Source organism: Macaca thibetana, chromosome 16, assembly GCF_024542745.1.
Source record: "Macaca thibetana thibetana isolate TM-01 chromosome 16, ASM2454274v1, whole genome shotgun sequence".
Lineage (NCBI taxonomy): Eukaryota > Metazoa > Chordata > Mammalia > Primates > Cercopithecidae > Macaca > Macaca thibetana.
Window position 1 is genome coordinate 47,265,023 of NC_065593.1, and position 27,016 is coordinate 47,292,038.

At 54.3% G+C, this 27,016-nt stretch overlaps 5 protein-coding genes across 7 annotated transcripts in view; 3 read left to right on the top strand and 2 right to left on the bottom strand.

The window, feature by feature from the left end:
- Window positions 1-20,539, top strand: part of SCRN2 (secernin 2) — a 142,094-nt gene extending 121,555 nt beyond the window's left edge. Inside the window, exons 2-9 of one of the 2 annotated variants that reach the window (XM_050762773.1) lie at window positions 16,962-17,060; window positions 17,402-17,569; window positions 17,868-18,055; window positions 18,599-18,798; window positions 19,226-19,441; window positions 19,536-19,701; window positions 19,782-19,962; window positions 20,229-20,539. In XM_050762773.1, the coding sequence (XP_050618730.1) occupies window positions 17,402-17,569; window positions 17,868-18,055; window positions 18,599-18,798; window positions 19,226-19,441; window positions 19,536-19,701; window positions 19,782-19,962; window positions 20,229-20,396 (1,287 nt within the window). In that variant the 5' untranslated portion in view covers window positions 16,962-17,060 and the 3' untranslated portion in view covers window positions 20,397-20,539. Of the gene's footprint in view, window positions 1-16,961; window positions 17,061-17,401; window positions 17,570-17,867; window positions 18,056-18,598; window positions 18,799-19,225; window positions 19,442-19,535; window positions 19,702-19,781; window positions 19,963-20,228 lie in introns of those variants that run through there. The other variant, XM_050762774.1, reaches the window with a different exon arrangement.
- MRPL10 (mitochondrial ribosomal protein L10) overlaps window positions 1-27,016 on the top strand; it is a 142,327-nt gene that overhangs the window by 108,037 nt on the left and 7,274 nt on the right. The gene's annotated exons all lie outside the window — the stretch shown is intronic.
- The window catches only part of SP2 (Sp2 transcription factor), a 276,227-nt gene that overhangs the window by 72,951 nt on the left and 176,260 nt on the right, over window positions 1-27,016 (bottom strand). The gene's annotated exons all lie outside the window — the stretch shown is intronic.
- On the top strand, window positions 2,361-13,358 carry SP6 (Sp6 transcription factor). 2 transcript variants are annotated; one of them, XM_050762800.1, is made up of 2 exons: window positions 2,361-2,581; window positions 9,794-13,358. In XM_050762800.1, exon 2 carries the CDS (start codon window positions 9,851-9,853, stop codon window positions 10,979-10,981), a length of 1,131 nt encoding a protein of 376 aa, XP_050618757.1. In that variant the 5' UTR covers window positions 2,361-2,581; window positions 9,794-9,850; the 3' UTR covers window positions 10,982-13,358. The 2 variants fall into 2 exon arrangements, with proteins under 2 accessions (XP_050618757.1, XP_050618758.1); XM_050762801.1 differs by lacking the exon at window positions 2,361-2,581 and adding an exon at window positions 7,055-7,345.
- On the bottom strand, window positions 20,888-27,002 carry LRRC46 (leucine rich repeat containing 46). Its single transcript, XM_050762833.1, has 8 exons — window positions 26,577-27,002; window positions 26,371-26,476; window positions 23,677-23,785; window positions 22,817-22,863; window positions 22,441-22,550; window positions 22,114-22,183; window positions 21,744-21,886; window positions 20,888-21,466 (listed from the first exon to the last, which is right to left on the bottom strand). Exons 1-8 carry the CDS (start codon window positions 26,584-26,586, stop codon window positions 21,096-21,098), a joined length of 966 nt encoding a protein of 321 aa, XP_050618790.1. The 5' UTR covers window positions 26,587-27,002; the 3' UTR covers window positions 20,888-21,095.

Below are 27,016 nucleotides of genomic sequence, written 5' to 3' on the forward strand. Positions count from 1 at the left end.
GGAGGCTGGGCAAGGAGGAGAAAGATGGAAGGAAGAACAGCAGGAGATGGGCCTCTGGGGCTGAGGATGGGGGCCGGAGGGATGAACAAATTAGAGAGCTGAAGAAGGAAGTAGAGTCTTAGCAGCTAGGGGCGGGAGGAGGAGGTGGGAGACCGAGAGGCGAGGGCAGAGGAAATAGGCCCAGGCACTGGAGACGAAAGTCTGGGAGTCTGAGCCGCTGAGGAGCCACCTGGAAGGTGCAGGCAGCGGCAACATCAAACCTGAGATTCGAGGGTTGGCGCTGGGAGTGAGCTGGAGTTGGGGGAGGTGGCTCGGTGTGGGGGCCGGGGGTGGGTAGGGGAGCTGAGATCAAGAGAGAGGGGCTTGAATTGAATCTACCCTTAGCCCCACTTGGTCTTCAGCTTCCTCAGCCCCCTCCCCTCTTCTGGCTCCAAAGGCCAGAAGCCAGGACTCTGGAGTCCCGCCCCCCACTCCAAGCTATAGGCCCCATGGCACCCACCCCTGGCTTTCCCAGCTCCTCTCTCCCGCCCATCACTGATGTTGGGAAAGCACATTGTCTGGAGGTGTGAATAGAGGAGGAAAGGGGGTCTCCTGCCAAGTAGGCTGCTGGCTGTGTTCACTGCTGTCCAGGCAGGGTCTCCACACACCCCTGACTGATCCAAAGGCCAGGGGAAGGTGTGTGGGCCTGAAGGTCCAGGTTGAGGGCTGGGTGTTTTTCCTCTCCCAAACTCCCCCCAACCCCAAGATTCTCCCATCTTTTGGACTGGACCTGCTACCTAAGCATATGGAACCGATTGAAAGAATTTGTATGCTCACCTTATAATTTATGCAAATCAACTCTGTAATTAACTATAATTTGGAGGCATCCTTTGGTATTTGAGACATTTATCCATGAGGAAATGCCCTAGTGATAATGCTCCTGTATTAACATTATTTACTCCACCTGTGTGGTCTCCTCAGCTTGTTTCCCCTCCCCACTCTGATTTTCTGTGCTGGAAAGTGGGGAGGGACAGGGAAGCCCCTCCCTGGAGCCTGCCTCAGTCCTGACGCCTGGGTTCCCCCAGGGGATTGTGCTGGCTCTGTCCTCCCAATTTTGCCTAAGATTGAAGAAAGGGGTCCAGCTGTGCCTCCTAAGCCCTCTACTACTCTATTCTCTCCTGCTTGATGGGTGGCTTTCTGCTGACCTTTTACCTCTTCAGGGCCTCAGTGTTCTCATCTCTGAAATGGGGAGAGGAAGGACCTGTCGGGGCCTTTATGGGATAATTGCTGAAAAGTTAATGAAGAGACTGGGAATCCCCAGTCTAGGGGTTGCTGAGGGTATAGGGGAGGAGCAGGAGAAGAGTTTTGGGTGAAGACTCCCTGGCTCATCCTGAGAGGGAGGTAGCATGCAAGTCTTGGGGTACTGGGTTCTAGTGTGTGTAGAGGGGGTACAACTGCTCCTGTCCTTTGCCAAGGGCACTGGGCTATGGTCAAAATTGGGATGTCATTCCAGGAAAAGTCCTCAGGCCACTCTCCTATGAGGGTCAGAGTTCCCAGCTTCAGTGAGCTTTGGGAAACAACTCTTACTCTGTTTCATCTCCATTCTCCTTCCTGGTCTTTTGTCCATCTCTGCCCTAGGACATGTTTTTGTTAGCCAGTATACCTAAACTTACAACCACCCTAAAATTAGGCTCATATAAATAGAGATCCAGGGGCTCCCCCTAAATTCACCTTCAGGTCCTTTCTCCCTTTTCCAGGCCACCTTCCCACCCTCTTCACCCTCCTGGAGTTCCAGGAGTCCTGAACTCTCTGTAACAGTTCTTGGCTGGACTCTGCCTCTGGTCTTTCTGGTCTTAGGTGACCTCTTGTCCATCCTAAGCTGCCCCACTCCATCTGAAGTCAGGGAAAAGGTCCTCCCTTCCCATTTGACAATGAGAGACCCCAGGTCCAAAAGATAGATTACCCTCGGTCCTCCTGGGGGATCCAAGTTGGGAAGTGAGTATGTAAAAAGAGGATGAAAAGGGAGAGAGAGAAATTGTGGCTCTGAGAGGCCAACAACACTGACATGAAGCTCTGCAAGGAGGAACTGACTTGTAGCTGTGTGGTGTATGTGTGTTGGGTGGTGGGCATGCGCCTTCTAGGTCTCAAATATGGAACTTCTTTCTTTCTTACCAAGTCCATGGAGGAAACCTCAGGAAGAGGGGATGGAATCTGGAGAGTTCCAGCCATCCCAGCTCTCCACCCTAGCAATGCTGTCATTTCCTCCATCCTGCAAGAACTGCTTTGTCCCTCTCCTGCTGCCCAACCAACTCTGGGGAAGGAAGGAAGTGCCCCCAGCCCCCACTCCCAGCTGAAATCCTCCTTTCCTGGCAGACCTCACGGACTCAGATCTCACCCCCTACCACTCCCCTAGGAGAGCTGGGGGCCACTGTTTCCTGGATTATCCTAAAAGCTTCCGAGGCCGTGAGGACTTGGCAGCATCCCTGCTCCCTCCTTCACCTCCCCCTTTGGCACTGCCTGTCGCCTCCTTTATAAAGCTTGGCTCTTTTATCACTGCCACTTGGCCCTCACTGCTGCCGCCAGCTCTGGGCTCCATGGACTGGTAAGAGAGGCTGTTCCCTGTCCAGTACAGGGAACCTCCATAAAGAGGATCAGGTCTCCACTCTAAAGTGGGGGTCATAGAGAAGGCTCTGGTTCTCTCTGAACTGGGAAGGGGGAGATAAGAAGGAGATCTTGGTGGGGTTTGCATGGAGAACCAAAGGGATCCCTTGGAGGTCTTTTGACTGGGCTGGGGTAGTCAGCCCAGTGGAGAAGTGGGGTTGGGATTCATAGCTGGGTACTTTATTCTGAGAGAAAGGAAGGGCAAATAAATGTTAATAGAAATACAGGGCACACACACTCACCGCCTGGAAGATCTTGAATGACAGAACACCTGCAAGGATAGTAAGGGAGAAACCACTACCCACATCCTATGGGGAACTGCGTTTATGATGGAGGAGAGAAGACATTCTATACTCCAGCCCACAGGTACACACAGGCATGATATGTACACACATTTGTAGATATACACACACCAACACACAGATGCACTACCCTCAGGCGGGTTCATCTTCTAGACTGAAAAGGGATGGTGGTAGCTAGCAATTTTGAAATTTATAATAAAATTAGTGTCCAGCATTGTGCTTGACCTTAAGTATACCCTCAATAAGTGTTTGTTGAACGAATAAAGGATGAATGAAAGAAAACTATTTGACCCCAGCTCTAGGCTCTACCTGGTTTTCTAGGAATCAGGGAAGTGTGGTGGGGAGAGGAGGGGAAATAAAGAATATGTTGGCATCCAGGGTCATCAGCTTGCAGGCTTGGAAGTGCAGCCTGGAGGTGGGAGTGGGAAATAGAGGAGAGGAGTGAGTGAGAAGAGGAAAACAGGACCAGACCCTGGTCTGGTTTCAGCTCTGCTTCTAACTTGCTACTAACTTCCCTGTTTTGGGGTTTGGTTTCTCTACCAGTAAAACGAGGGCTTGGACTAGACAATTTGGGGCTAGACCAGCTTTGATATTCTCATAGTGCAATCTCTACAGGACAGTTGAGGTTTGGAAGGGATCACAAGTACAGAGTCTGACTTGTCTCAGCAATTCAAGATGGGATCAGTTTGTCCATTAGACTCAAGATAGGAGATGGCTTTGATCTAGGCATTCGTTTAAGAATGCTGTCTCCTCTGCCTTCAGGCTCTAGGGGAGCTGGACTTCCAGGGTCATCAATTCTGCCATATTGAGGCCAGAAGGACTAGCAGGCAGAATATGGGCTTTGGAACCTGAGAGATCTGAACTCAGTTTCTTCTTCTGTCTTTCAACAACTCTGTAATCTTGGGTAGATCATTTAACTTCTTTGATCTTTGGCTTCCTCATGTGTACAATAGGAATAATAATAATTACTTTGCTGCATGATCATGAGAATTAGAGATATTTGTGTAAAGCACCTGGAACATAGTAGGTGCTCAGTAAATAAATGCTGGTTGTGATAAACACACAGACTAATGAGGTTTCTCCAGGTACAAAGTGGGTCACTGACTATAGATGAAGCTTCAGAAGAAGTGGGGTGGCAGGAATGGGGGTTGGACACTTGCAGGGGAAATCTATTTATTTGAGGGAATGAGGAGGAGCAGCAGAAATGGCCCAAGTTCAAGACAGATCTCAGTTTATACAGGAGATGTGATGGGCTGCGTTGTTCAATTTTGAGTAGCAATAAGTATATGGGCAATGGGCTGTGGTCACCTTGCTCATTATGTCAGCATCAGACCATGGGCCGTCATTCAGTGGGAAAACATTTAGCAAGTGCAAACCAAAAGGGCTGGAAGCAAAGGACTGCAAGTAGAGGGGGACTGGAGGAAGGATAGTGCCAGTACCCTGAGTGAGCAGCAGAAACCTAGGCAGAGCAGGAAATCAGAATGGCCGAGAGTTTCCAGAGACAACTGCATTGTTGTTGAATTGCCTGCTGATGAGCTGCAGGCAGATGGAGGGTCCTTGCTCATGGGATTCCAGATGGTTACAGGTATGGTTGGATTGGGGTAGGGCTAAAGGGGGCCTAGAGTGAAAGTAGCGGGGAATGTCTACCATCCTCGGGCTGAATCCCTGTTGCTTTCCAGGGAAAGACAGAAGGGGCCAGGAAGAGAAGGCAATCTGATGCATATAAATGGGAGGGGGAACTTGGTCCCCCCCACCCAGAGTCAGACCCCTGCACAGGCTTTAGCACCTTAGGAACACTAGATACAGCACAAGCAGGCAGCTTGGAGGAGGAGGCAGGAATGCCCAGAGGTCAAATCAGGAACCAGAGTCCCCCATTGGGAGCTGTTTTGGTCCTGATGAACTTCTGCTCCAACCCAGAGGTAGCTGTGAACTAGGATACAAACCCAACTGGCCAGGATTTGTAGGCTGAATGGATGGAGAGAAAGTTGCGTTGATGAAGAAGATTGTCAATTTAGCTGTGGCCACAAAGATCCAGAGCAGTTCCTGTGAATCCACATCCAGGGCCCCAAGTAACAAGAAGGCAAAAAGCAAACCCCGACTGATCAGAAATCTCAATCCCCTGATGTTAGGCGGTGCCTCAGGCTTCCAAATGCCTGTCAGTTCTCTAGCATGGTGGCTGCTCTTACAGCATTTCACAAAGGAGGAAACTGAGGCTTAGAGGCACCTGACCTGCCAAGGTCAGGTTAGCAGGTGCAGGGCTGGGGCTAGAATTTAAATCCGTCAACTTCTAGTCCACAGGTCTTTGTGCATATACCTTAATCCAACAATATTTACTGGGAACTGACTTATTTAATAATTATAACAAGGATATCTTCCATTTACCTGGTACTTACCAGGGGCCCCGTGGGCTAAGCATTTTTAGGCACATCAATTCCTTTATGCCCCCAGGAGACCCTACCAATGTGTACCCAGATTGTCCGGATGAGGGAAATGAGCCTTAGAAAAGAGGGACATGCACAGATGAATCCGACGTCGATTCTGGATGAGAACGTGTGCGTGTCTGGGAGGTACCACACATATACGCATACACACATGGATTGATTTTCACCCCACTTGTGCACTCCGTTTAGCTATTTTTGAGTTACCGTTTGAGTGTGTCCCAAACGGGGATGCAGGACAGGTAAACCAATGGTGGTGGAATAGGGTCTGTAGAGGCGAGATTAAATCAGCCTAAATTCAAATATGAAATCGACTGTAAAGAGGAAAACGAAATTTCAAAAAGCCGACGGCAAAGCGCACAGGGGAGACCAACCAGCAAAATGAAAGAAATAGGAAAATTAATTGGCATTCCCCTGCAAAAAAAAAAAGGGTCACATGGAGAGATCAACACTGCTGCATGGGAGGTATCAATCCGGAAAGAAGCATGGGGCCACCTCGGCGCCCAGGCAGAAGGATGGGTGGGTGGGGTGGGGATGGAACTTCCCTACCCACCGGTGCTTGACAGGTCTCGGAAATGTCGACCTATCCAGATCTTGAGAGAAGTTTTTGTGAGCTCCGCAAGCGCGCTGAAATTTTACCAGAATATTGCACTGGGCATGTGCATTTTTCTCAAAGGAATTCAAGACCCTTCCCCAAAGTTAAGAACCTTGGGTTTAGACATTCTGGTGAGAATTAGGAAGGAATGGTGGCAAGGGATAGCTCAATTCCTTCCAGAAGTGTCCCTTCCCAAGGCCATTCAGGCGCCTGCCCATTCTTCAGAACCGGCTGCTGGGGGCAAGGGTGTGAGCAGGCTGAGCACTTCCCGAAGGACAGGAGGGCGAGGAGAGGCGGATTTGAGAGGTGGATTTCGGAGGCACTGGGGTTGCTGCCTAAGGGGAGGGGCAGAGTGAGAGCTGCTGGGACCTGGGAGCGGAGTGGGGGCAGCAGAGACCGGTTGCGGGGGCGGAGGCTGGGAGAGGGGAGGAGAGGAGGTGGTCGCCCAGAAATGTCAGAGAGGGAGACCCCTAAAGCGAGAGGGAAAAAAGGACAGGGAAGGGTGGTGGTGGAGAGAAGCGGCTAGGGGTGCGGGGGTTGAGGCGGGGCAGGCGACCGGGGGTCGGGGGAATGGCGAAGGAGGGCAGCCAAGACAAATTTCACACGGCCTAAGCCTGGAGGCGAACTGGACACATACTTGGCGCTCAATGCTGTTTCCTTCTTTCCTCCCAGTTCCGGGGCAGCGCTGCCCATCCAGAGAGGGTGGGTCAAGGGCCATCGAGGCAACTAAGGGTTGCTGCCTAAGGGTGGCTCTGTATCACCCCCAGGACCTGCCCCCTTATCCATTCCCCCCAGGTCTTAGTTCTGCGTCCTCTGATAGACCGAGCCAGCTCGAGGGCAGTTTTCCACCCGGCGGGGCGGGTCTTAGAACCTGGGAATCACCCCACCCGGGCCCCTCGCCTTGGGAGTGGAGGGGACCAGGGAGGAGCGAGGGAGCGGGCGGCGTACGCCCTAGTTAACTATCCTCCCCCACTCCCGCCCGCCCCCTCCTCGAGGCCGGGCTGGGCCTCCAGTCCAGCCGAGCCCGCAAGGGTTAAAGGCGGCAGCAGGTGAGGTGGGCGGGGCCGCGAGATCTAGGGAAAAAGCAGCGCTGGGGAGAGGATGAAGGCAGAGAGCGCGGGTGAGTCACGGGCGGAGCTGGCCTCGCTAGTTCGCTGGCTCCTGCCCGCCCTCCGTCCTCCGCCCTCTCGCCAGCGCTCAACTCCTCCGCCGCCCGCCGCCCGCCGCCCGCCGCCTGCCGCCAACTGCCGGGTCTGGCTCGCCTGGGCTCCTGCCCCTCACCGCTCGAGAGCTCGCCGGCGCACAGGACCCATGAGCGCCTGTCTGTAGTGCACCAGCCAACCGTGCCCGGAGCCCGCCGCAGCCTCGAGGTAGGAGCGCGGGTCGGGGTGGCCAGGGGTGAGCGCTACGGAGATCGTCTCGAAAAAACGCACTCCGAACGCGCCCCAGCCTCCTATGACCTTGGGAGCGGGGTAGTCCTAAAGGATTTGAGGGGTTAGAACCCCGATGGAGGGAAAACCGGGCAGAGGGGAGAGACTGGAGGGACCGAGGAGGCTGTTAAACTGGGGCAACTGGAGAGACTGGGACAACCAGAGGACCGGGACATTGAGAACTGGGAGTACTAGCCAGTGATTCGGAGAGGCAGAGCGGAATGGGGCATAAGGGTGCCCCGACTCGCCTTCCCACTTCAGGGCTTGGGAAGCCTGCGATGTGCGCCATGCTCTCTCCTTTCCTGAAATCTTTCTAGGCCTGGAAGTGAATCGGACACATACTTGGCACTCAATCCTGTTCCCTTCTTTCCTCTCAGTTCTGGGGCAGGGCAGTGCTGCCCATCTGGGGCAGGTGGGTCAAGGACCACAGAGGCAACCTAAGGGTTGCCACCTAAGGGTGGCTCCATATCACCCCCAGGACCTGCCCCCTCCTCTATTCTCCTGGGTCTTAGTCTTGCATCTTCTGCTAGACTGAGCCAGCTCCAGGGCAGTTTTCCACCCAGTGGGACCGGTCTTAGAACCTGACAATCACCCCGCTTTGGGTTTCCGAAATCTTGGTAGCAGGCCATTGCATCCCAGACCTGGGCTCTTCAGCTCTCTGCCAGAAGCCACTCCAGAGCCCAGATTATTCTAGGCTTCCCACTCTCCAGCCCCTGGGGCAGTTCCCAGGTGCCAAAAGCTGTTAGGGTCCCCGGCCTCACAGCTTGTGCCAGCCCCTTCTGTGCTTCCCCGCCCCGGCTCCGGCTCCGTTCCTGCAGCTTCACCCTGTTTTTGTCTTGTGGTGAGGCAGCCAGAGCCTGAGTAGGTGCCCCCGTCCTCCTCTCCCTCCCTCTCCCAGGTTATCAGTGCCACCTCCCTGGTCCCAGAGGCAGAAGATGGTACCATCAGCTAAGCCCTGCTGTGGGAAGGAAGCAATCCTGCCCTAAGTCACCGGTCTCCTCTCCCACCGGTAGAGAAGACCCAGGCACACAAACCTGCCCAGCTGAGGCACCAGGTCTTCCAGGCCTTAGGGAGAGGTGGTGAGAAGAGAGTGACCTTCAAGCCACAGATATGTGGTTGAGAAAGGGTTGGGGGTCTCTAGGGTTCTAATGGTTTACAGAAAGATTGGTTTACAGAAAGTAACAGACTGGGAGTCCAGGAGTTAGGAGACCTGGTTGATTGAATGAAAAAATGAACATCCTTGCCCAAGTCACTGTGGCAAGTCATTCAGCCTGCTTCCTCCTCTTCAAAATAAGAAGATTGGCCTGGAGCAGTGGTTCTCAACATTGGCTGCATGGAAGAATCACCCAGGGGTGATCCATGCCTGGGATGCACTTGCTCATGTCATCTTTTTGGGCAATTTTTGCTCTTAAGTTCTGTGATTTTGACTTCCCTTGTTGCCCTCCTCTTCCTGCACTCTAACCCTGTATCACTTAAAGGGGTGCAACTGTCCCTTCCAGAGCTTGCTGTCAAGCTCTTCTCTGGGGAAGCCATTCCCTCCCAACTTTATACCTGGGCCTCCCCTAGCATGGAGAAGAGGATGGGTAGCAGTCCGAGAATTGCCTGGCACTGGTATGAGTCAGGAGAGGGATGGGAATTTGGTTTTCTCTGGTGGGGTGCCTCCCAGATTCCAGGGGGTATCTGGTGGCCAGAAAGCTGCTCCCCAGGGAGGTGAAGTCCCTGCTTGAGGGAAGGGGGTGGGGGCATGGGAGTCCGTTTAGTGGGCCTGATGTGACCAGGACAGGCGGGGAGCAGTGTAGACGGAGAAATGCTTTTCATTACTGAACATGCTTTGGGAATGGCATGAGAACTCTTTCTCTAAAGACTCAGGACCCGTTTGGGGCTTTATGAGGGGCAGGTCACCTGAAGCTTTGGGTTTCAGAAACAGACCATCTCCTCTCCCATCTGTATCCTGAGTTAAACTGGGGAAGCTGAGACGGCTCTAGATCCTCCATTTGGGCTGACAGCAGGTCTGCAGGGGGAAAATGCCACTGACCTTGTGCTGGCCTGGGAAGCTGGGGTGGGATGGTTCTAGCACTGTGCTGTAGGTGTATCTGACCTACCATCCTGGGAGTGGCCCAACTCTAGAGATGAGCTGGGTCATATGGCAGGGATCACCCAGAGGACGGTAGACCTCCATCATCCTCTGTGCTTGGATGAGAACCTCACATTCTGGACCCTTCCTAGCACTCTCAAATTCTCTGAACTGATCTCTAGTCCTCCTCCAGAGGTGCATCCTTCTTTCACAACTGGGGCCAGAGAGGAGGACTTTGCAGGGCTGGCACCTGGGTTAGGAGGTAAAGTGAGCTGGTTATTTCCCTTACTTTTCTGCTTCTTGGCCTCCTTTAGGTCCCGTCTGAGGTGCCCCTGACCGTCCCTGCCCTCACCCCACCCCGGATCCCGGCAATGCTAACCGCTGTCTGCGGCTCTCTGGGCAGCCAGCACACGGAAGCGCCGCACGCCTCCCCGCCGCGCCTCGACCTGCAGCCTCTCCAGACTTACCAGGGCCACACAAGCCCTGAGGCCGGGGACTACCCCTCCCCGCTGCAGCCTGGAGAGCTGCAGAGCCTCCCGCTGGGCCCGGAGGTGGACTTCTCACAGGGCTATGAGCTGCCAGGGGCCTCCTCGCGGGTAACCTGCGAGGATCTGGAAAGCGACAGTCCGTTGGCCCCGGGCCCCTTTTCCAAGCTCCTGCAGCCGGACATGTCACACCATTATGAATCGTGGTTCAGGCCCACTCACCCAGGCGCGGAGGATGGCTCGTGGTGGGACCTTCATCCGGGCACCAGCTGGATGGACCTCCCCCACACTCAGGGCGCGCTGACCTCACCTGGCCACCCGGGGGCGCTTCAGGCGGGCTTGGGGGGCTACGTCGGAGACCACCAGCTTTGTGCCCCGCCACCCCACCCGCATCCGCACCACCTCCTTCCAGCTGCCGGAGGGCAGCATCTCCTAGGGCCGCCCGACGGGGCTAAGGCCTTGGAAGCAGCCGCCCCGGAGTCTCAAGGGCTGGATTCCAGCCTGGACGGGGCGGCGCGTCCCAAAGGCTCCCGGCGGTCGGTGCCCCGCAGCTCAGGCCAGACCGTCTGTCGCTGCCCCAACTGTCTGGAGGCGGAGCGACTGGGGGCTCCGTGTGGGCCCGATGGGGGCAAGAAGAAGCATTTGCACAATTGCCACATCCCGGGCTGCGGGAAAGCCTACGCCAAGACGTCGCACCTGAAGGCGCACCTGCGCTGGCACAGCGGCGACCGTCCCTTCGTGTGCAACTGGCTCTTCTGCGGCAAGCGCTTCACGCGCTCGGACGAGTTGCAGCGCCACCTCCAGACCCACACCGGCACCAAGAAGTTCCCCTGTGCAGTCTGCAGCCGCGTTTTCATGCGCAGCGACCACTTGGCCAAGCACATGAAAACCCACGAGGGCGCCAAGGAGGAGGCGGCCGGGGCGGCCCCGGGAGAGGGCAAGGCCGGCGGCTCAGTGGAGCCCCCCGGGAGCAAGGGCAAACGCGAGGCCGAGGGCAGCGCGGCTCCCTCCAACTGAGCTCCTCGGTACCACCTCCCTGCGGGTCCCCCGGGGGGCACAGGATGCGAGCCCCCAGGTCTGACGTCCTTGGGGGTGGCTTGAGGAAGAGGGGAAGGTGCGTATTTATTCAGCGGGGAGGAAGAGTGGTGCAGGGACAGGGAGATGGGGCACTAGGAGTTCTTAGTCTCTGGGGCTACTAGGCAGGATGCATTATGATTGGGCCGGTAGGAGCTGCGCAATGCCCCTCTGTTCTCCCCTGCCTCATAGTTTCCCTCGCCCCTGGGCTGGGGGGTTGGGGTGGGACACCCGTATCGCGGCTGGCTGGCGGGGACAGGCTAGAGGAGACAGCAATGCCGGAGCAGAGAGAAGTGGGACCGGCCTGGGGCGCTGGAGGTGGCTGTCTGGACACGTCCTTAGCGCCTGGGAACCAGGACATAAAAGCGCCTCCGGAGCCGCCCTGCGGCGGGGTCCCTTTCATCCCACTTATAAGTGCTTCTGCCCCTAGGGTTTCCGGAGGGAGAGCCGAGATGGGATGGGGGAGCCTGGGGGTCCCCCTTGGCAGGGGTGTCTCTCTCTGGTTTGGAAGGTTGTTGCTGTAAAAATAACTCCTTTGATGAGCTTCCTTATTAACTCTTTCAGACCCAGTCTGATGGAGTCATGAAGGAAGAGGGGAAGAGGGCTGGCATTCCTGACAGCCTCTCAGCCAGGGCTGGCAATAAACGACAGTTAGACGTAGGGGGCGAGTAGGGAAGTCCCCTTCTAAAATGAGAGATAGGGATTTGGTGGGGTATGGAAGGAACTAACCCCTTCCCTCTCCACCTCTGATTCAGCCCTTAATTCTTGGTCTTTATGATAAATAAAGTTCAGTAGTCACATTCCCCATCTATTACCCTAGGTGTGTTTTCAAGGCAGCCAGCGGTAGAATCCATGTAGTTCCCACCAGTTGCCTTCCCCTCCGGGATGGAAGGAAAAGGTTTCTTGGGCTTGTTGGGGACAGATTGGGGGTGTCTCAGCAGAGGGACCTCCACTGGTTCCCACTCAGAGTGGAGGCCTGCGGCCTTCCTGACCATCTCTTTAGCCGTCACCAAGAAACCAAACCCCTGTCCCTCTAGCTTGGCCCTTGTTTTTCCCTTGCCCCTGCCATAGCATGTTCATTGGGGGATTCCTTCCTCCTGCTCATCTCACAGGGGAAGGGAGAAGAAAGAGTTGTTCTCCCACTGGAAGGGGTTCTGCCTTCTGAGGTGACATCCAGGAACCTGTCCCCATTCCCTTCTTCTTTAGATGTTAGAAATACATTTTGATTCTGATCATGGAGTGGGGGAGAAAGGAAGGGAGGGAGGGGAGAAGCCCAGCAGAGGCTGAGCCAGGCAGAGGGGAAAGAAGCTGATATGAGGAAGGGTCTGGCAGGCCACAGCCTCTGTAGCTGGAGGACTTTCCCACGCTTGAGAGAGGGGCCTTAGAGTCCCTCTGACACCCCTCCCGCTTCCCCTTGCTCCCTTTCTTCACCTGGAGCCCTCTGTGGAGATTAGCTCTGTATTGATTTTTAAGTTATAAGCAAAGGGTATTTTATTTAATATTAGGTTATGTGTGTGCGTGTTGTGTGTACCTGTGTGCATGTGTGTGTGTTTCTCTACTGAGCCTGGGGTCTCCAGCCAGGAAGACCCCATCTTATTCACCATGTCCAAGATCCTGGGATCTGGGCCGAGCATCTCTTCCTCCCTTGTAGATGCTGGAGCCCAGTCCAAGGTCTGGGAGCTATATGGGAAGTGGGGGCTGGGATCTGGGTGGGAATATGTGTTTGTATACAAAGGGAGCCTCCTTAAAAGGGACAGGATGACCTTCCCGAGGGACTCACTGGCCTGGGGTAGTTTAAGAAGTAATGTTCTTTCTTTCTCTTTTCCCTACCTCCTGCTAACCCAACCAGAGATCCCCTTCCTTGCTGAGAGGGTTGGGGGCAGAAGGAGAGTTGGCAGTGCCTGCAAGTTGCCTGGCCAGGTGAAGAGGGGGAGAGAGGAAGGGCACTGTGGGTGTAGGATGCCTTTCTCCTCCACCCATCGAAACCAGCCACCCCCTCCCTGTGCCACCAAGACAGCCTTTTCCAGTGGCCATCCTAAGGGGAACTCCCAAATGGGTGTTGGTGGTGGACACAGATGCTCCCCCCAGTGGAAGCCCCAAGCTCTGAGGTATGCGGGTAGAGACTTTGGATAGGTTTTCTTCTGCTCCCCTCTTTTATAGATCTAGGCTGCTTGGCTGCCTGTCTTTCTAGGCAGCCCCCCTAGAGGAAAAATGTAGGAATTTATTTTTTCTTTAACTGCTGTGAACTCACTTTGAGGGGGTAGGAGGAGGGAGAAACAGCCTGTGTTTTTTATGCAATAAAGTCATCAACTACATCATGCTTCCTTTGTGTTCCAGCTCTGTTTCCTTTTGGACTCAGTGTCCCCCAGCAGTGAGGACCAGTTCTGGGCCACAGAGTGGGGTGGATGCTTCCCAATGATCCTGCAGCCCCTTGGAAAGCCTCATGTCTATTGAGTTGGGTTGGAGCTGGGATCTGATCCTGCCCCAGAGGTGGCTGGTACGGAAGGAGGGAGGTGCTTCCTCTGGGTTGATACCGGGGCTGTCCCTCCCTGGTCTCATACCTGTGGTTATGAGAAGTTTCTAGATATCTCTTTCCTCCTCCACATACAAGCCCCTTCTTTCACTTCCCCTGCTAAGAACACTGGTTCCCTCCTTTCTTAGGCATTGGCTCCCTCACTCCCTCCCCACGGAGGGTGCATGTCAGTCTATCCCGTGGCTGTGACTGAGCTGGGGGTGACTGGCAATGATTTCTTCACCCAGGATGATCCTTATCAGGGACAAGGCGATGAAAGGCAGCCGAGCTATCTGATGGGCTCCCGCCCAGCTGGAAAATATGAGGGAAAGGCTCCTACTGCAACTCACAGCTAGAGACCCACCATGGTTACACAACCACAGGGCACACAAACATACCTGCACCGGACCCGTGTGCACCCGCCCGCAGAGATATGCAGAAATATTCATCTATATACATCTTCCCAGGTCTCCCGGTGCTTGATACAAAGTTGATGCCTAATTCACATCAAATGAGTAAAAAGCCTCATGATTCCAGAGCCCCAAAGTTAGGAAGGTTGACAGAAGATAGGTTTTGGGCTCCAAGGGGGCTGGGGGCGGGGGTTACTGTGTTCTTTCACCTTCTTATTCTACCTTTTTGCCAAATTTATTATTTTCCCTTAGAGGAATTTCTAGATCCACCATTCTAACCCTAATCCAATTTCTCAAAGCCAAATCTGGTACTCAGGCTGGCCCATCCCGTAACTTAATTTGGGAGATCCTGGGGTCACAACGTTTATGGCTACCTTAGGATAGGGGCATCAGAATGAATGATTTAGGGGTTGTAGAGGAAACCAGACTGGTTTGGGGGCCAATTGTTTGTTTCCATCTGCTGCTGGATTTAGAAGGCTGGGAGGAGGAAGGACAGGTGTGTTTTCCTGAGACCTCATGCCAGCCCCACTCCTCCAGGTGCCTCTTTTGTCTTCCTGATTCTAGGAGAGTTAGACCCCAGGAACTTGGTGAGTCCCCTCCTCCTTTACCCCCATCGCTGCCCCCAGGGACAGGAGGGCAGCTGTGGGGCTGGCTGGGCCTGTCTGGGCAGGGCTGGGGCCACCCCTCCTCCCCATGCTGCTCCTCCCGCTGACCTGCATTCTTAGCAGGGGCCTTTGGTGGGGCTCTGACGCTTGCTTGCTTGCTGCAAATGCTGCCTGGCTGGCCTGCCCCCCCCAACCCCAACGGAGCCCAAGGCCACCTCTGACCCTCCTCAGATGGGGTGCCTGGCAGGAGGATCATGGAGGGCCCAGGAATGGGTTAGGGAACTCAGAATATCTGGGCTGGCTCTCTAGGTTCCTCTCCTGGGAAGTGGAAGTAGAATCTACTCCCACCCTCTAGGGTGGGTGAATGAAATAAATGAGAAAGTGACAGAGAAGAAGACAGCCTGGGAACTGCAACCTGGGGGTGCGCTGTGGCCTCTCTCTGCGTCTCCTCCTGCCTGTTGCCGCCCCACAGTGGGCAGCCGGGGAACTGCAGGAGATGAACCCGCTTTCCTGCAAGCTGCTTCGGGTGCCCAGATTTGTCAGCGCACAGCCTTGATGTTTGCTTCTGGAATGACATTAATTGGCAACCTCACAACCCCTCCGCGACATTGTATCAGAAGCAGCCTTCACCTTCCCATTAATCCTAGCGTGACTGACCGCCAGCACCCTAGCAGAGTAGGCTTGAAAGAAAACCAAACTCCACTAAAACACTGTTAGAATTCTTTTCTTTTCTTTTCTTTTTTTTAAGACAGAGTTTTGCTCTTGTTGCCCGGGCTGGAGTGCAATGGTGTGATCTCAGCTCACCGCAACCTCTGCCTCCCAGGTTCAAGCAATTCTTCTGCCTCAGTCTTCCCAAGTAGCTGGGATTACAGGCATGTGCCACCACGCCCAGCTAATTTTGTATTTTCAGTAGAGATGGGGTTTCTCCATGTGAGCCAGGCTGGTCTCGAACTCCCAACCTCACGTGATCCGCCCATCTTGGCCTCCCAAAGTGCTGGGATTACAGATGTGAGCCACTGTGCCCGGCCCACTGTTAGAATTGTTAAGCAAATACAGTAAAGTCAGAGGATACAAGGTCAATGTACAAAAGTCAGTAGTGTTCCTATACACTAATAACAAACTATACAAAAAATAAATCAAGAAAATAGTCCCATTTACAATAACTATCAAAATAATAAAATATTTAGGAATAAATTTAACCAAGGAGGTGAAAGATCTGTACTCTGAAAGTAAGACATTGATAAAAGAAACTGAAGAAGACACAAAGACATGGAAAAATATTTCATGCTCACAGATTGGAAGAATTACTGTTGCTAAAATGTGCATACTACTCAAAGCCATCTATAGATTCAGTGCAACCCCTGAAAGCAGATAACCTGCAGCATCTCCCCTCCCTCCATTCCTGGAGGGCTTCATATAGCAAAAGGGTGTAAGATGCATTTGTCTTAATGATGGCTATGGAGAGATGGTTTGTAGAGAAAAATGAACTGAAAATCAAAACATTTGGGGTGAGAGTATACCCCCATATGACTGTGTCACCTTTGGCCACGACTTCTTTGTGGTTTCAGTTTCACTACAGGTAAAGGCACTAAATCTTTGAACTAGAAAGTTCTAAATTTGCTTTTAAAGCTATCTTCCTATGGGTTGGAACACTATTGGACAGATAGGCCCTCTGGGATCAGATGGGTTTTGTGCACCTGTTCCCTTATTTATTTTAAGAGACAGGGTCATGCTCTGTCACCACGGCTGGAGTGCAGTGGTGTGATCTTGGCTCACCGCAGCCTCGACCTATCTGGCTCAAGCGATCCTCCCACCTCAGCCTTCTGAACAGCTGGGACTACAGGCACGCAACACCACGCCCAGCTAATTTTAAAATATTTTCTGTAGAGGCGAGGTCTTGCTATGTTACCCAGGCTGGTCTTGAACTCCTGGGTTCAAGTGATCCTCCCACCACAGCTTCCCAGAGTGCTGGGATTACAGGGGCCAGCCCCCCGCACCTAGCCTCCACCACTCTTGTATTCTGTATCTTAGTCCCGTGGGTGCCTCCAGCCTGGGATTGCGCCTCTGGGATTCAAACCGGGACTCAAGTATCTGAGGTTCTTCCTTAGTCTCCAGATGTCCCAGCAGTCCCCCTTCTCTGACAAAGGCTCCCTTTTCACGCGGGATCCTTTCCACCCCTAGCTCCAGCTCCCCGCAGTGACTCCGTGGGGTTAGCAACCTTTGTCAGGCCTAAAATGGGCGCCCGGGTGGGACAGGAAGCCAGGTGTGGCTCGCAAGGCCGCTCCGCTCCGGGAAGTGGTGCAGGCGCGCGCCCTGGTGGAAAACGGCGGAGCTGCACGCTCCGTTCCGGCTCCGACCCGGAGGCCGAAGGCCTTCCAGGTCGCCTGGGAGTCTCCGCCCAATGGGGCGGCCCTGGCCAGAAGCGGAGGAGGTGGCACCCGGGACCGAGCTGGGGTCTTGGAGGGAGAGAGAGTGAGGGGAATACAGTATTGGGGGTGAGAGAAGGGTTGGATAGAAGAGGGTCGGGTATCTGGACATGCGCAGGGCCGCGGGACTCTTGGTGGGGTAGCGAGGGGAACGGTCCCACGACTGCTCCCAAGGGCCGGAACTCCCAGTGGGGGCGGGATCCTCGGAGTGCCCGCCTGCGGACTCCCAAGCCTGGAGCCTGGGGAGAGGGTGGGCACCACTGCTCCCGCACACCCGTGCATGGTGTGTGCGCCGAGCGTCCAGGAGCCACGGCGGTGTCTTCCCTGCGCGTCGTTTACACGTGTGGGGGTAGGCGGCTCCCCGGGGCTGAGCTGTGGCCAGGTTTATGGAGAGGCCCGCCTCTCCCCAGATGGCATCGTCGAGCCCTGACTCTCCATGTTCCTGCGACTGCTTTGTCTCTGTGCCCCCGGCCTCAGCCATCCCAGCTGTGATCTTTGCCAAGAACTCGGACCGACCCCGGGACGAGGTGCAGGAGGTGGTGTTTGTCCCCGCAGGTTCTCACACTCCTGGGAGCCGGCTCCAGGTGGGTTAGGCCTTATGGGGTGCTGGGAGGTGTGACAGAGCTCTGCATTCTTCTAAGACCTTTTCCCCTGCTCCCCACACGTGGGAGGCTGCCAGAAGTAGTTAAAGAGCATGAGCTTTAAGCCTACCAACCTGGACCTGAGCCCATTATGTAGCCTCAGTCTACCTCAGTTTCCTCTTCTATAAAATGGGAATGAGACATTCCTCAAAGGGATCTATAAGGTGATTGGCAGAGTGCCAGCACTCGAGGGGCCGCCCCTCTCTGAGTGAACACTTCCTTTCTCCTCCCTCACCTCCAGTGCACATACATTGAAGTGGAACAGGTGTCGAAGACGCACGCTGTGATTCTGAGCCGTCCTTCTTGGCTATGGGGGGCTGAGATGGGCGCCAACGAGCATGGTGTCTGCATTGGCAACGAGGCTGTGTGGACGAAGGAGCAAGTTGGGGAGGGGGAAGCCCTGCTGGGCATGGACCTGCTCAGGTGCAGACCCTGCCCTTCCTCATCTGCCTGAAACACCAGAAATCTGGGGGCTGAGTTTTGACCTGGGCCCATCCATTCCTCCCCCAGCCTGGTTCACAGGGGCCTCCTCCACTCTGCAGACTTTGCCCTCGTGCCCTCGTGAGGAAGGCTGCAACAGCAGCCACCTTTGGGCCTCTCCTGGCCCAGAAATAGAGCAGTGGTTATTTATTTTCAGTTGAAATCTCACATAGAGTCCCGATTTATAAAACCAGTAATAGTGGATGGAGCAGCTCTGGGTGGAGAGAGGTTGGGGGCTCAGGACACTTTTCTCTCTGAAACAGTGTTTCAGGCCTTTTCATGGAACCCTCAAAGCATAGCACATGGAACGAGAGCATTGAAAGCCACTGGTGTAATTGTGTTTGATACGATCAGTGCCAGCAGATTTGCTGTGTGACTTGGGCCTATCACCAAACCTCTCCAGGCCTCTTCTGTCCCCTGGAGCTTCTGCCACCAGCCATTGATCCCTCTGTCACCCTTCTGTCCCTTGGTCCTCTCTCTTGCCAGGCTGGCTTTGGAACGGAGCAGCTCTGCCCAGGAGGCCTTGCATGTGATCACAGGCTTACTGGAGCGCTATGGGCAGGGGGGCAGCTGCCTGGAGGACCCTGCGCCATTCTCCTACCACAACACCTTCCTGCTGGCTGACCGCACAGAGGCATGGGTGCTGGAGACAGCTGGCAGGCTCTGGGCCGCACAGAGGATCCAGGGTGAGGCATTCCCTTTCTGCCAGCCTTGGGAAGTGGGAGAAATGGTAGGGGCCCGATCCAGGTGCAAGCCTGTCGGGACATTCAGGGAGATGGGAGATGAGCTCACTTGGGAACCCTTCTCCCCTTCACTCGGTTAAGTCTTCCTTGTGCTACAGCCTGCTGCTTCCTCTCGGAAGCCTTCCTGGACTTCCCTGGGTGGTCAGGTTTCCTGCTTATATGCAAGCAGGTACTTCTTTTTCATCGCATTCAACACAGTTGCATGCTTACATTTATCTCTGCGACTATTTTGTCTGCCTCCCCCACCACACTGTAGGCTCCATGAGGGTAGGTCGTTCTCTTTTCCACCATGTTCTCAGCGTCTTGCCCAGTGCCTGGCATAGAATAGACACTCAATGGTAAATGAACCGCTCCCCCATCTCCTCCACAGAGGGGGCCCGCAACATCTCCAACCAGCTGAGCATTGGCACAGACATCTCGGTCCAACACCCGGAGCTGCGGACTCATGCCCAGGCCAAAGGCTGGTGGGATGGGCAGGGTGCCTTTGACTTTGCTCAGGTCTTCTCCCTGACCCAGCAGCCTGTGCGAATGGAGGCTGCCAAGGCCCGCTTCCGGGCAGGGCAGGAGCTGCTGCAGCAATGGCAAGGTTAGTGAGTGGTGGAGGGGGCTGGGGGCCAGGAGGGCCACAGCAGTGCCAGCCACTCTCCCCTCCCACAGCTTCCCCCTCTACTCCTTGGCAGGGGGCATCACAGCAGAGGTGATGATGGGCATCCTCAGGGACAAGGAGAGTGGTATCTGCATGGACTCGGGAGGCTTTCGCACCACGGCCAGCATGGTGTCTGTCCTGCCCCAGGATCCCACACAGCCCTGCGTGCACTTTCTTACTGCCACGCCAGACCCATCCAGGTGGGAAGAACGAGGATGGGGAAGGCTGGGGAGAAGAGAGGATATGATATATCTCCATCCTTCCATCCGTGCCCTTTTAGGTCTGTGTTCAAACCTTTCATCTTTGGGGTGGGGGTGGCCCAGGCCCCCCAGGTGCTGTCCCCCACTTTTGGAGCACAGGACCCTGTTCGGACCCTGCCCCGATTCCAGACTCGGGTAGATCGCCGGCACACCCTCTATCGTGGACACCAGGCAGCCCTGGGGCTGATGGAGAGTGATCAGGTATCCCCCAGGGAGAAGGGGCTACCCTGAGGTGATGACAGACCTCCCACTCCCAGTGGAACTCTGGAAATATGAGGAAAACTGGGAGTGGAAGAGATTCCAGAGCTGGGGAGAGGAGTTCCTCCCTTCAAAGCCAGCAACTGCCTTTGGGGAATGTTGGGGGGTCTCTCCTTTCTCCTGCTTGTGTGAGGTGGTACACACTCCCCCCCTTCACCTGGCGGGAAGCCTGTCCTGGACAGACTCATCTCAGCTTTCCCTTGGGGCAGGATCGAGGGCAGCAGCTCCAGCAGAAACAGCAGGATCTGGAGCAGGAAGGCCTCAAGGCCACACAGGGGCTGCTGGCCAGTGAGTGGGCCCCATCCCTCCAGGAGCTGGGCAGCCTCTTCCAGGCCTTTGTGAAGAGGGAGAGCCAGGCTTATGCATCAGCTTCATAGCTTCTGCTGGCCTGGGGTGGGCCCAGAACCCCTCGGACCAACTGCCCTGAGTGGTGGTGAAGTTGGAGCAATCCCTTCATGCTCCTAGGCCATGTTCTGAGCGGCCAGCTTGGCCTTTGCCTTAATAAATGTGCTTTATTTTCTCTTCAGTGAACTTTATCCCAGGTTCAGTGGGGGTGGGAGAGCCAAGTGAGGCCCAAAGGCAGCTGTGGGGCCTGTGGTTGTGTACTCATTCCTGAGTGGTTGAGTGATGGGGACTAGGCAGGAGGACAGGGAGGGGACAGGAGCAGGCTGCTGTTGGGGATGACTAGGACCACAGCTCCTTGGTCCTTGGCTTGGACTGGGGAAGGGCACTCCCTAGGGGTGGCAGTGAGATGGCATCCTCTATGAGGTGGTGCCTGCTTCTTGCCCATGTGGGAGCCAGGAAGCCAGCGGGGGGCCTGAGGCATGCCTGCCCTGTGGGTAGCTCCCAAAAGATTCCAAACTTGCTCTTTAGAATCAGGTGGCTCACTGTGCTCTGTATTTTGTTTCCTGGAGCTTTCACTGGTTGCTTCCCCTGAGATACCCCCAAGTAACACGAAAAGCATATTCAGGGCCTAGAGACACTTTACTGGGGATGAACTCCTGACACAGGTCATTGGTCTGAGAAGTGGGGCAGGCCCCACTCCACTCCACTCGTAGAGAAAGGTTGACAGAGAATCATTTCTTGCTTCTCTTGGCCATAGTTTTGGTTGTGCTGGGGGCCTCAGCCACAGAGGCCTTGGGGACTGTGGATGCCCGGACCCCCTTCCTTCCCCATAGAGAGTTTTGGCGGCCCCTGGGAATCAGACTGCATGGTTTCTTGGTGGGAGAGGAGGCCTGGGGTGAGGAGACGGCCTCAGGGACTGTCTCCTCCCCTTGCCCAGGAGTGGCAGAAGGGCTGCTGTCCCCAGCCATGGGCACCCCAGGCAGCAAGGGCAGGTTGGTGAGGGTGGGCTGCATCTCCATCCTCAGCAGGTGCTGTGTCAGGGCCGCCTGTTGCCGGTGCTCCCTGTGCCTGCTCAGCTCCTGCTCCAGCTCCTTGAGGAAGCCTAGGAGGGGCCAGGGGGTGGAGGGTGCAGGGTGGGTGGAGCTCTGGGCTCAGCAGGAGGGTCCCTGAGCTCAGGGAAGTCTCTGGCTGGCCCCTGCCATCCCTCTTGGGAAGCAGCCTGAGGCTGGGGTCCCGGACTGACACCTTACTCTGGCCCAGATGTTGATCTGAACTTGGGGCTCCCCTCCCCAGACGCCACTGCCATCTTAGCTTCCCTCGTGTCCCACAGGGAAGAGGTGGGCTCTGGGGAAGCTGAAAGCCTTGGAAAGCAGGGTCACCTCGTTCTGAGCAGAATGGGCCACTCAGCTCTGGGAACTCCTCCTCGCTTGAAGCTTCATCCTCCTCGTCCGAAATCCAGCGCTCCATCACAGGCTGCCCATCCAGGTCCAAGAGAAGTGGCAGGGCTTCTATCACCAGCTCACTGCAGAGCAGGAGCAGAGGTTACCTAGGAGGGCACCCTGGCGTGGAGGATGCAAAGATATGCACCACAGCACCCACACCTGGAGGGGTGGTGGCTCATGAGTTAGGTAGGAGGTTGGGGAGAAGGTGCCATGGATAGTAACCCCAGGATTGCAGGCTGAGAGGGGCCTGGGCTGAGTTAGCAGGTGGAGCTCAACTAGACCTTTCTTCCCACCCTCCCCTCCTTACCGGTAGCTATCCTGGTTGGTGCAGCTATTGCCAGACAGGTTGAGGATGAGAAGGCTCTGGGGGAACTCATCTGCACACAGCAAAGAGAGAGGAAATGGGGTTCTCACTTGATCTTAGCCAAAAGGCCATGAAGCGATGGGAATGGGGTTCTCACACCCACTTTCTCGTCCAAAGCCACTACCTCTAAGCACAACCCCTTGAACTCCCTGAGGATGAGGTGTGGACCTGCAGGGGTGTGGCTAATGCAAGCACAGGCAGCTGGGTGCAGACGGGAGGGCAGGCCCCACAGGGGATGTGTTTGGTGAGCCAGGGCAAGTGGGTTCCTACCCAGCTTCAACGTTTCTATCAGGTTCTCAGAAAGGTCCAGAAACTGGAGGCATGGGAGGTCGAGGAGGTTTTCCACCTGCCTGATTTGGTTTCCTGCCAGAGACAGGAAGCTGTAGGGGAAGGAAGGGGTAGAGAGGCAGAGCTGAATCATGGAACAGCTGGAGGAAAAGAGAAGGGCACTTGACACTGGGGCCCCTGGGCTAGGCAGCTGATGACCAGTGGGGACACATGGCCTTCTGGGGTGAGGGAGTAGAGCTAGGCTTGCTGGTCCTTGGCTGAAAAGGACCCAGGCTTGGAGAAATCTGAACCAGTTCTTTGGGGTGTGTTTAGGTTCCCCCGACCCCTCTTCCCCTGCCTGAGCCCTGGCACCACATACCGCAAGGAGGGGACGCAAGCCAGGTTCTCAATTTGCTGGATCTTATTCTGCAAGCGAAGTGGGGAAACCAAGCTGAGATCAGATGGGTGGGAGGCCCTTTACAGGGACAAAGTCCCAAGACCATGTCTACTCCTGCAGCTGGAGATCTGGCACTTTGGGAATGATAACCCCACTCCTTGAACAGGTTGCCACTACCTTAAGAAAGATGATTTTCTTTCTCCAGGTGGATGGTTAGGGGTGTAAACCTGGGGTATCTAAACCTGACTAAGTATACTCTTCTGATTCCACAACCAAAGAGTGACCTGGGAATCAGAAAAGGAAACCAAGCCGCCACCAGGAAAATGGAAAGGGCCTTGGTGGTGGCTTGCATACACAGAGAGAACAATAAGCATACATGAACTTGATGGGAAAAGTTTCTATGGGGAAAGTCGAAGCGAGCTGGGAATATTCAACCAGGGGAGGGCTGAAGATCAACCAACCACCACCACCACCAAACAGCCTTCAAGTAGGATCTGATTGATGTAGAGGAATCTTCATAGTTTCCTCTTCCTCTTCAAAACAGGAAATAGGCTGGAGCTATTTAACGTGAAAGATTTAGAGTAAATGCCAAGAAGAACTTCTAGATCAAGAGAAGTGCCTAAAGAACAGTGGAGGGAGCACAGGTCATGTTCAGGATCTATTCTGGGGGAATTAGTCTTTCAATTCAGGACCCTACGTCATTCATCTGGGAATGGTTTAACTGAAGGTCTGCCTGCCTGAACACCAGGGAATGGGCAAAATGACCTGGTTGGCTCCTTTCAGATGAGACAGATTAGGTCCACAGGGGTCAAGGGGAGGGGAAGGATGGAGAAAGAAGTTACCCCTTGCAGATAGAGGCTGTGAAGATTCTTGAGGCCCTCTAAGTTCCTGATAGTAGTAATCCCCTCCCGGTCCAGGCGGACAGTCTGCAGTTCATCAAGAGTGTGAAACCTGGGAGAAGAGTCAGTAAGGGTGGTGTTAGAGCACCACTCATGTGGTCTGTTAGCAGGGAGGATGGGAGAGAGGGAGGAGGGAAGGGGTTTCAAGGAGGGGTAGTTGGCTGAGTGATTTTAATCAAATGTGAGAAACATCTTCTTGACATCTTGAGGTGGTGTCTAGATCATGAAACTGTCTTGACTTGCAGACTTGTATCTTTATCATTAGCACTGGAAAGGGTGAGAGAGAGGAGTAAGGACCCTCTGGGAAATTGGAGGATGGCAGCTTATGGTTCCTGGAGAGATTCAGCAGCAAGAGAAGCCTTCCTCTGGCCAGCTTGGATGGTGGAGGCAGGGGTAGGACAGAGATGAGACATTGCAGAAAGATCCTTCCTCACCTTCCTTTTGAGTGGTTCATGGAGGAAAAAGCACTTGTTTCATCTACCCATTCATTCATTCCACAACATTTGCTGAGACAACTAGAGACAAATGACAGAGTCTCTGCCCACCACTATTAAAGAAGCAGGGCAGGCTGGCCATGGTGGCTCACCCTGTACTCTCAGCACTTTGGGAGGCTGAGGCAGGAGGATCGCTTTAGCCCAGGAGGTCGAGGCTGTAATATGCCACGATTATGCTACTGCACTTCAGCCTGGGTGACAGAGCAAGACCCTATGTCATTTAAAAGAAAAAAAAAAAAAGAGGCTGGGTGAGGTAGCTCACGCCTATAATCCCAGCACTTTGGGAGGTTGAGGCGGGCAGATTGCCTGAGGTCAGGAGTTCAAGACCAGCCTGGCTAACATGGTGAAACCCCATCTCTACTAAAAATACAAAAAAAAATTAGCTGGGTGTGGTGGCGGACACATGTAGTCACAGCTACTCAGGAGGCTGAGGCTGGAGAATTGCTTCAACCCGGGAGGCAGTCGTTGCAGTGAGCCGAGATCGTGCCACCGCACTCCAGCCTGCGCAACGGAGTGAGACTCCGTCTCAAAAAAAAAAGAGGAAGAAGGCGAAACATCTATGACAAGTGGATAACAGAGGCAAGTACAGGGGAAAGGAAGAAGAAGAAGGAGAATGAGGAGGAAGAAGGGGAAGAAGGAGAAAGAATAAAGAAGAGGAAGAAGAAGAAAGAAAGAAGAAGGCCAAACATCTATGACAAGTGGATAACAGAAGCAAGTACAGGGGAAAAAGGGAGTACATAGTCTGTGCACTAAGTTCAGAGTAGGAGGAATCAGGGAATGCTTCCTAGAGGAGGTGACAGATGAGTAGGCATTAGCCATGAAGATAGGGGGATATGGGTGAGAAGGCATTTCAAGCAGAAGGAATAGTATGTGCTAACACAGCCCTTCCGAAACTCCAATATGCCCATGCAGACTCTAATTCAGTAGATCGGGTGGAGGGGCTGAGATGCTCCACTTCTAACAAGCCCCCTCTGATGCCAGTGCTGCTGCCCTACCCCTGCACCCTCTCCCGCCTACACATACTCTTGAGTAGTAAGGTACTAAGGTGTGAGTACGCAGTGTGGGAAATTGTACACTTGTGGAAAGTGGCCAGAAAGAAGGCTGAAAAGCAGAAGACAACTTAAGCTTAGGCAGTGGGATTTTTTTTTTTTTTTTTTTTTTTTTTTTTTTGAGACGGAGTCTCGCTCTGTCGCCCAGGCTGGAGTGCAATGGCGCGATCTCCGCTCACTGCAAGCTCCGCCTCCCGGGATCCCGCCATTCTCCTGCCTCAGCCTCCTGAGTAGCTGGGACTACAGGCGCCCGCCATCGCGCCCGGCTAATTTTTTTGTATTTTTAGTAGAGACGGGGTTTCACCGTGTTAGCCAGGATGGTCTCGATCTCCTGACCTTGTGATCCGCCCGCCTCGGCCTCCCAAAGTGCTGGGATTACAGGCGTGAGCCACCGCGCCCGGCGGCAGTGGGATTTTATTTGGGAGGTAACAGCCAAGAAAGTTTCTGTCAGTGAGTGCCTGATTAGATTTGTTATTTAAAAGGATCACTTTGGCTACTCAGGAGGCTGAAGTAGGAGGATTGTTTGAGGAGTTCAAGACCAGTCTGGCCAACAGAGCAAGACCCCATCTCTAAAAAAGTAATTAAAAATATTTTGTGTTTGTTTTAGAAATAGGGTCTCACCCTGTTGCCCAGGCTGGCATGCAATGGCATGATCATAGCTTACTGTAGCCACAGGTACCTGGGCTCAAGTGATCCTCCTGCCTCAGCCTCCCAAGTACCTAGGACTACAGGGGTGTGTGCACCACCATACTCAGCTAATTTATTTTTATTTTTAGAGATAAGATTCTCACTCTATTGCCCAGGCTGGTCTCAAACTCCTGGGCTCAAGCGATCCTCCTGCGTCAGTCTCCCAAAGCGCTGGGAGTATAGGAGAGGGTTAATATGGACTTATCTAAGACAGTTGAGTGAGGATGGTGAAAAAGAAATGGAATTATTTTTAAGAAGGGAAAATCAACTGGGCATTACCACTGATTGGATGTGTGGAGTAATAAGGAGAGAGACAAAGATCAGTTGACAAATCAATATAGCTCAGGGGCCTGGTCATCCTGAGTGTTTCAGCCTTCTAGCACCCTTTTTCTCCCCCATGCACTCACATCTTTTCTGACAGTTCCTCATCCTCAGGGAAAGTCAAATTCCGCTTAGTGATAAGGGCTTCAGTGATGCAGACGCCCCCTTCCTCTGGACCCTGGGCTGACTTCGCTGTGAAAAGATGAGTCCAACTGTCACATTTCCTCATCCTTGGAGGACTTACCCCGCTGTTTTCCAACTGCTCTACCCACCGTCCCCCCTCCCTACTCACCTCCAGACATGATCTAAAATAAAAGACTGCTGGTCTGAGCGGGGAGAGGAACGAAAAGGAGCCTAGCAGCCTGGGCGGCCCCTAAGGATGGCAGAAACCAGGATGGCAGGAGGAGAGAGAAACTCAGAGACTTGGGAGAGGAGGAAAAGGGGTTGATTCAGAGAAAATTGCTGGGGTGAGGTCGAAGACAACAGTAAATTGATGTGAAGGGTCTGGAGTTTGAGGGGTGTGGAGGGGCTTTGCTGGCAGCAAGCTGGGGCGCAGTGGGCAGGAATGGTTGAGAAAGGAGCAGTTCCTAGGAAGCCGGAGTCGTTGCTAAGAGACTGGACGCCGAGCGGGGAGGTGAAGACAGGATCCGTTGGCCCGGCTTAGCGCATGCGTGTTACAGCTACAGCTGACGGGTACGCCCACTGCTTCCGGCCCCGGGGTTCGCTACCCCA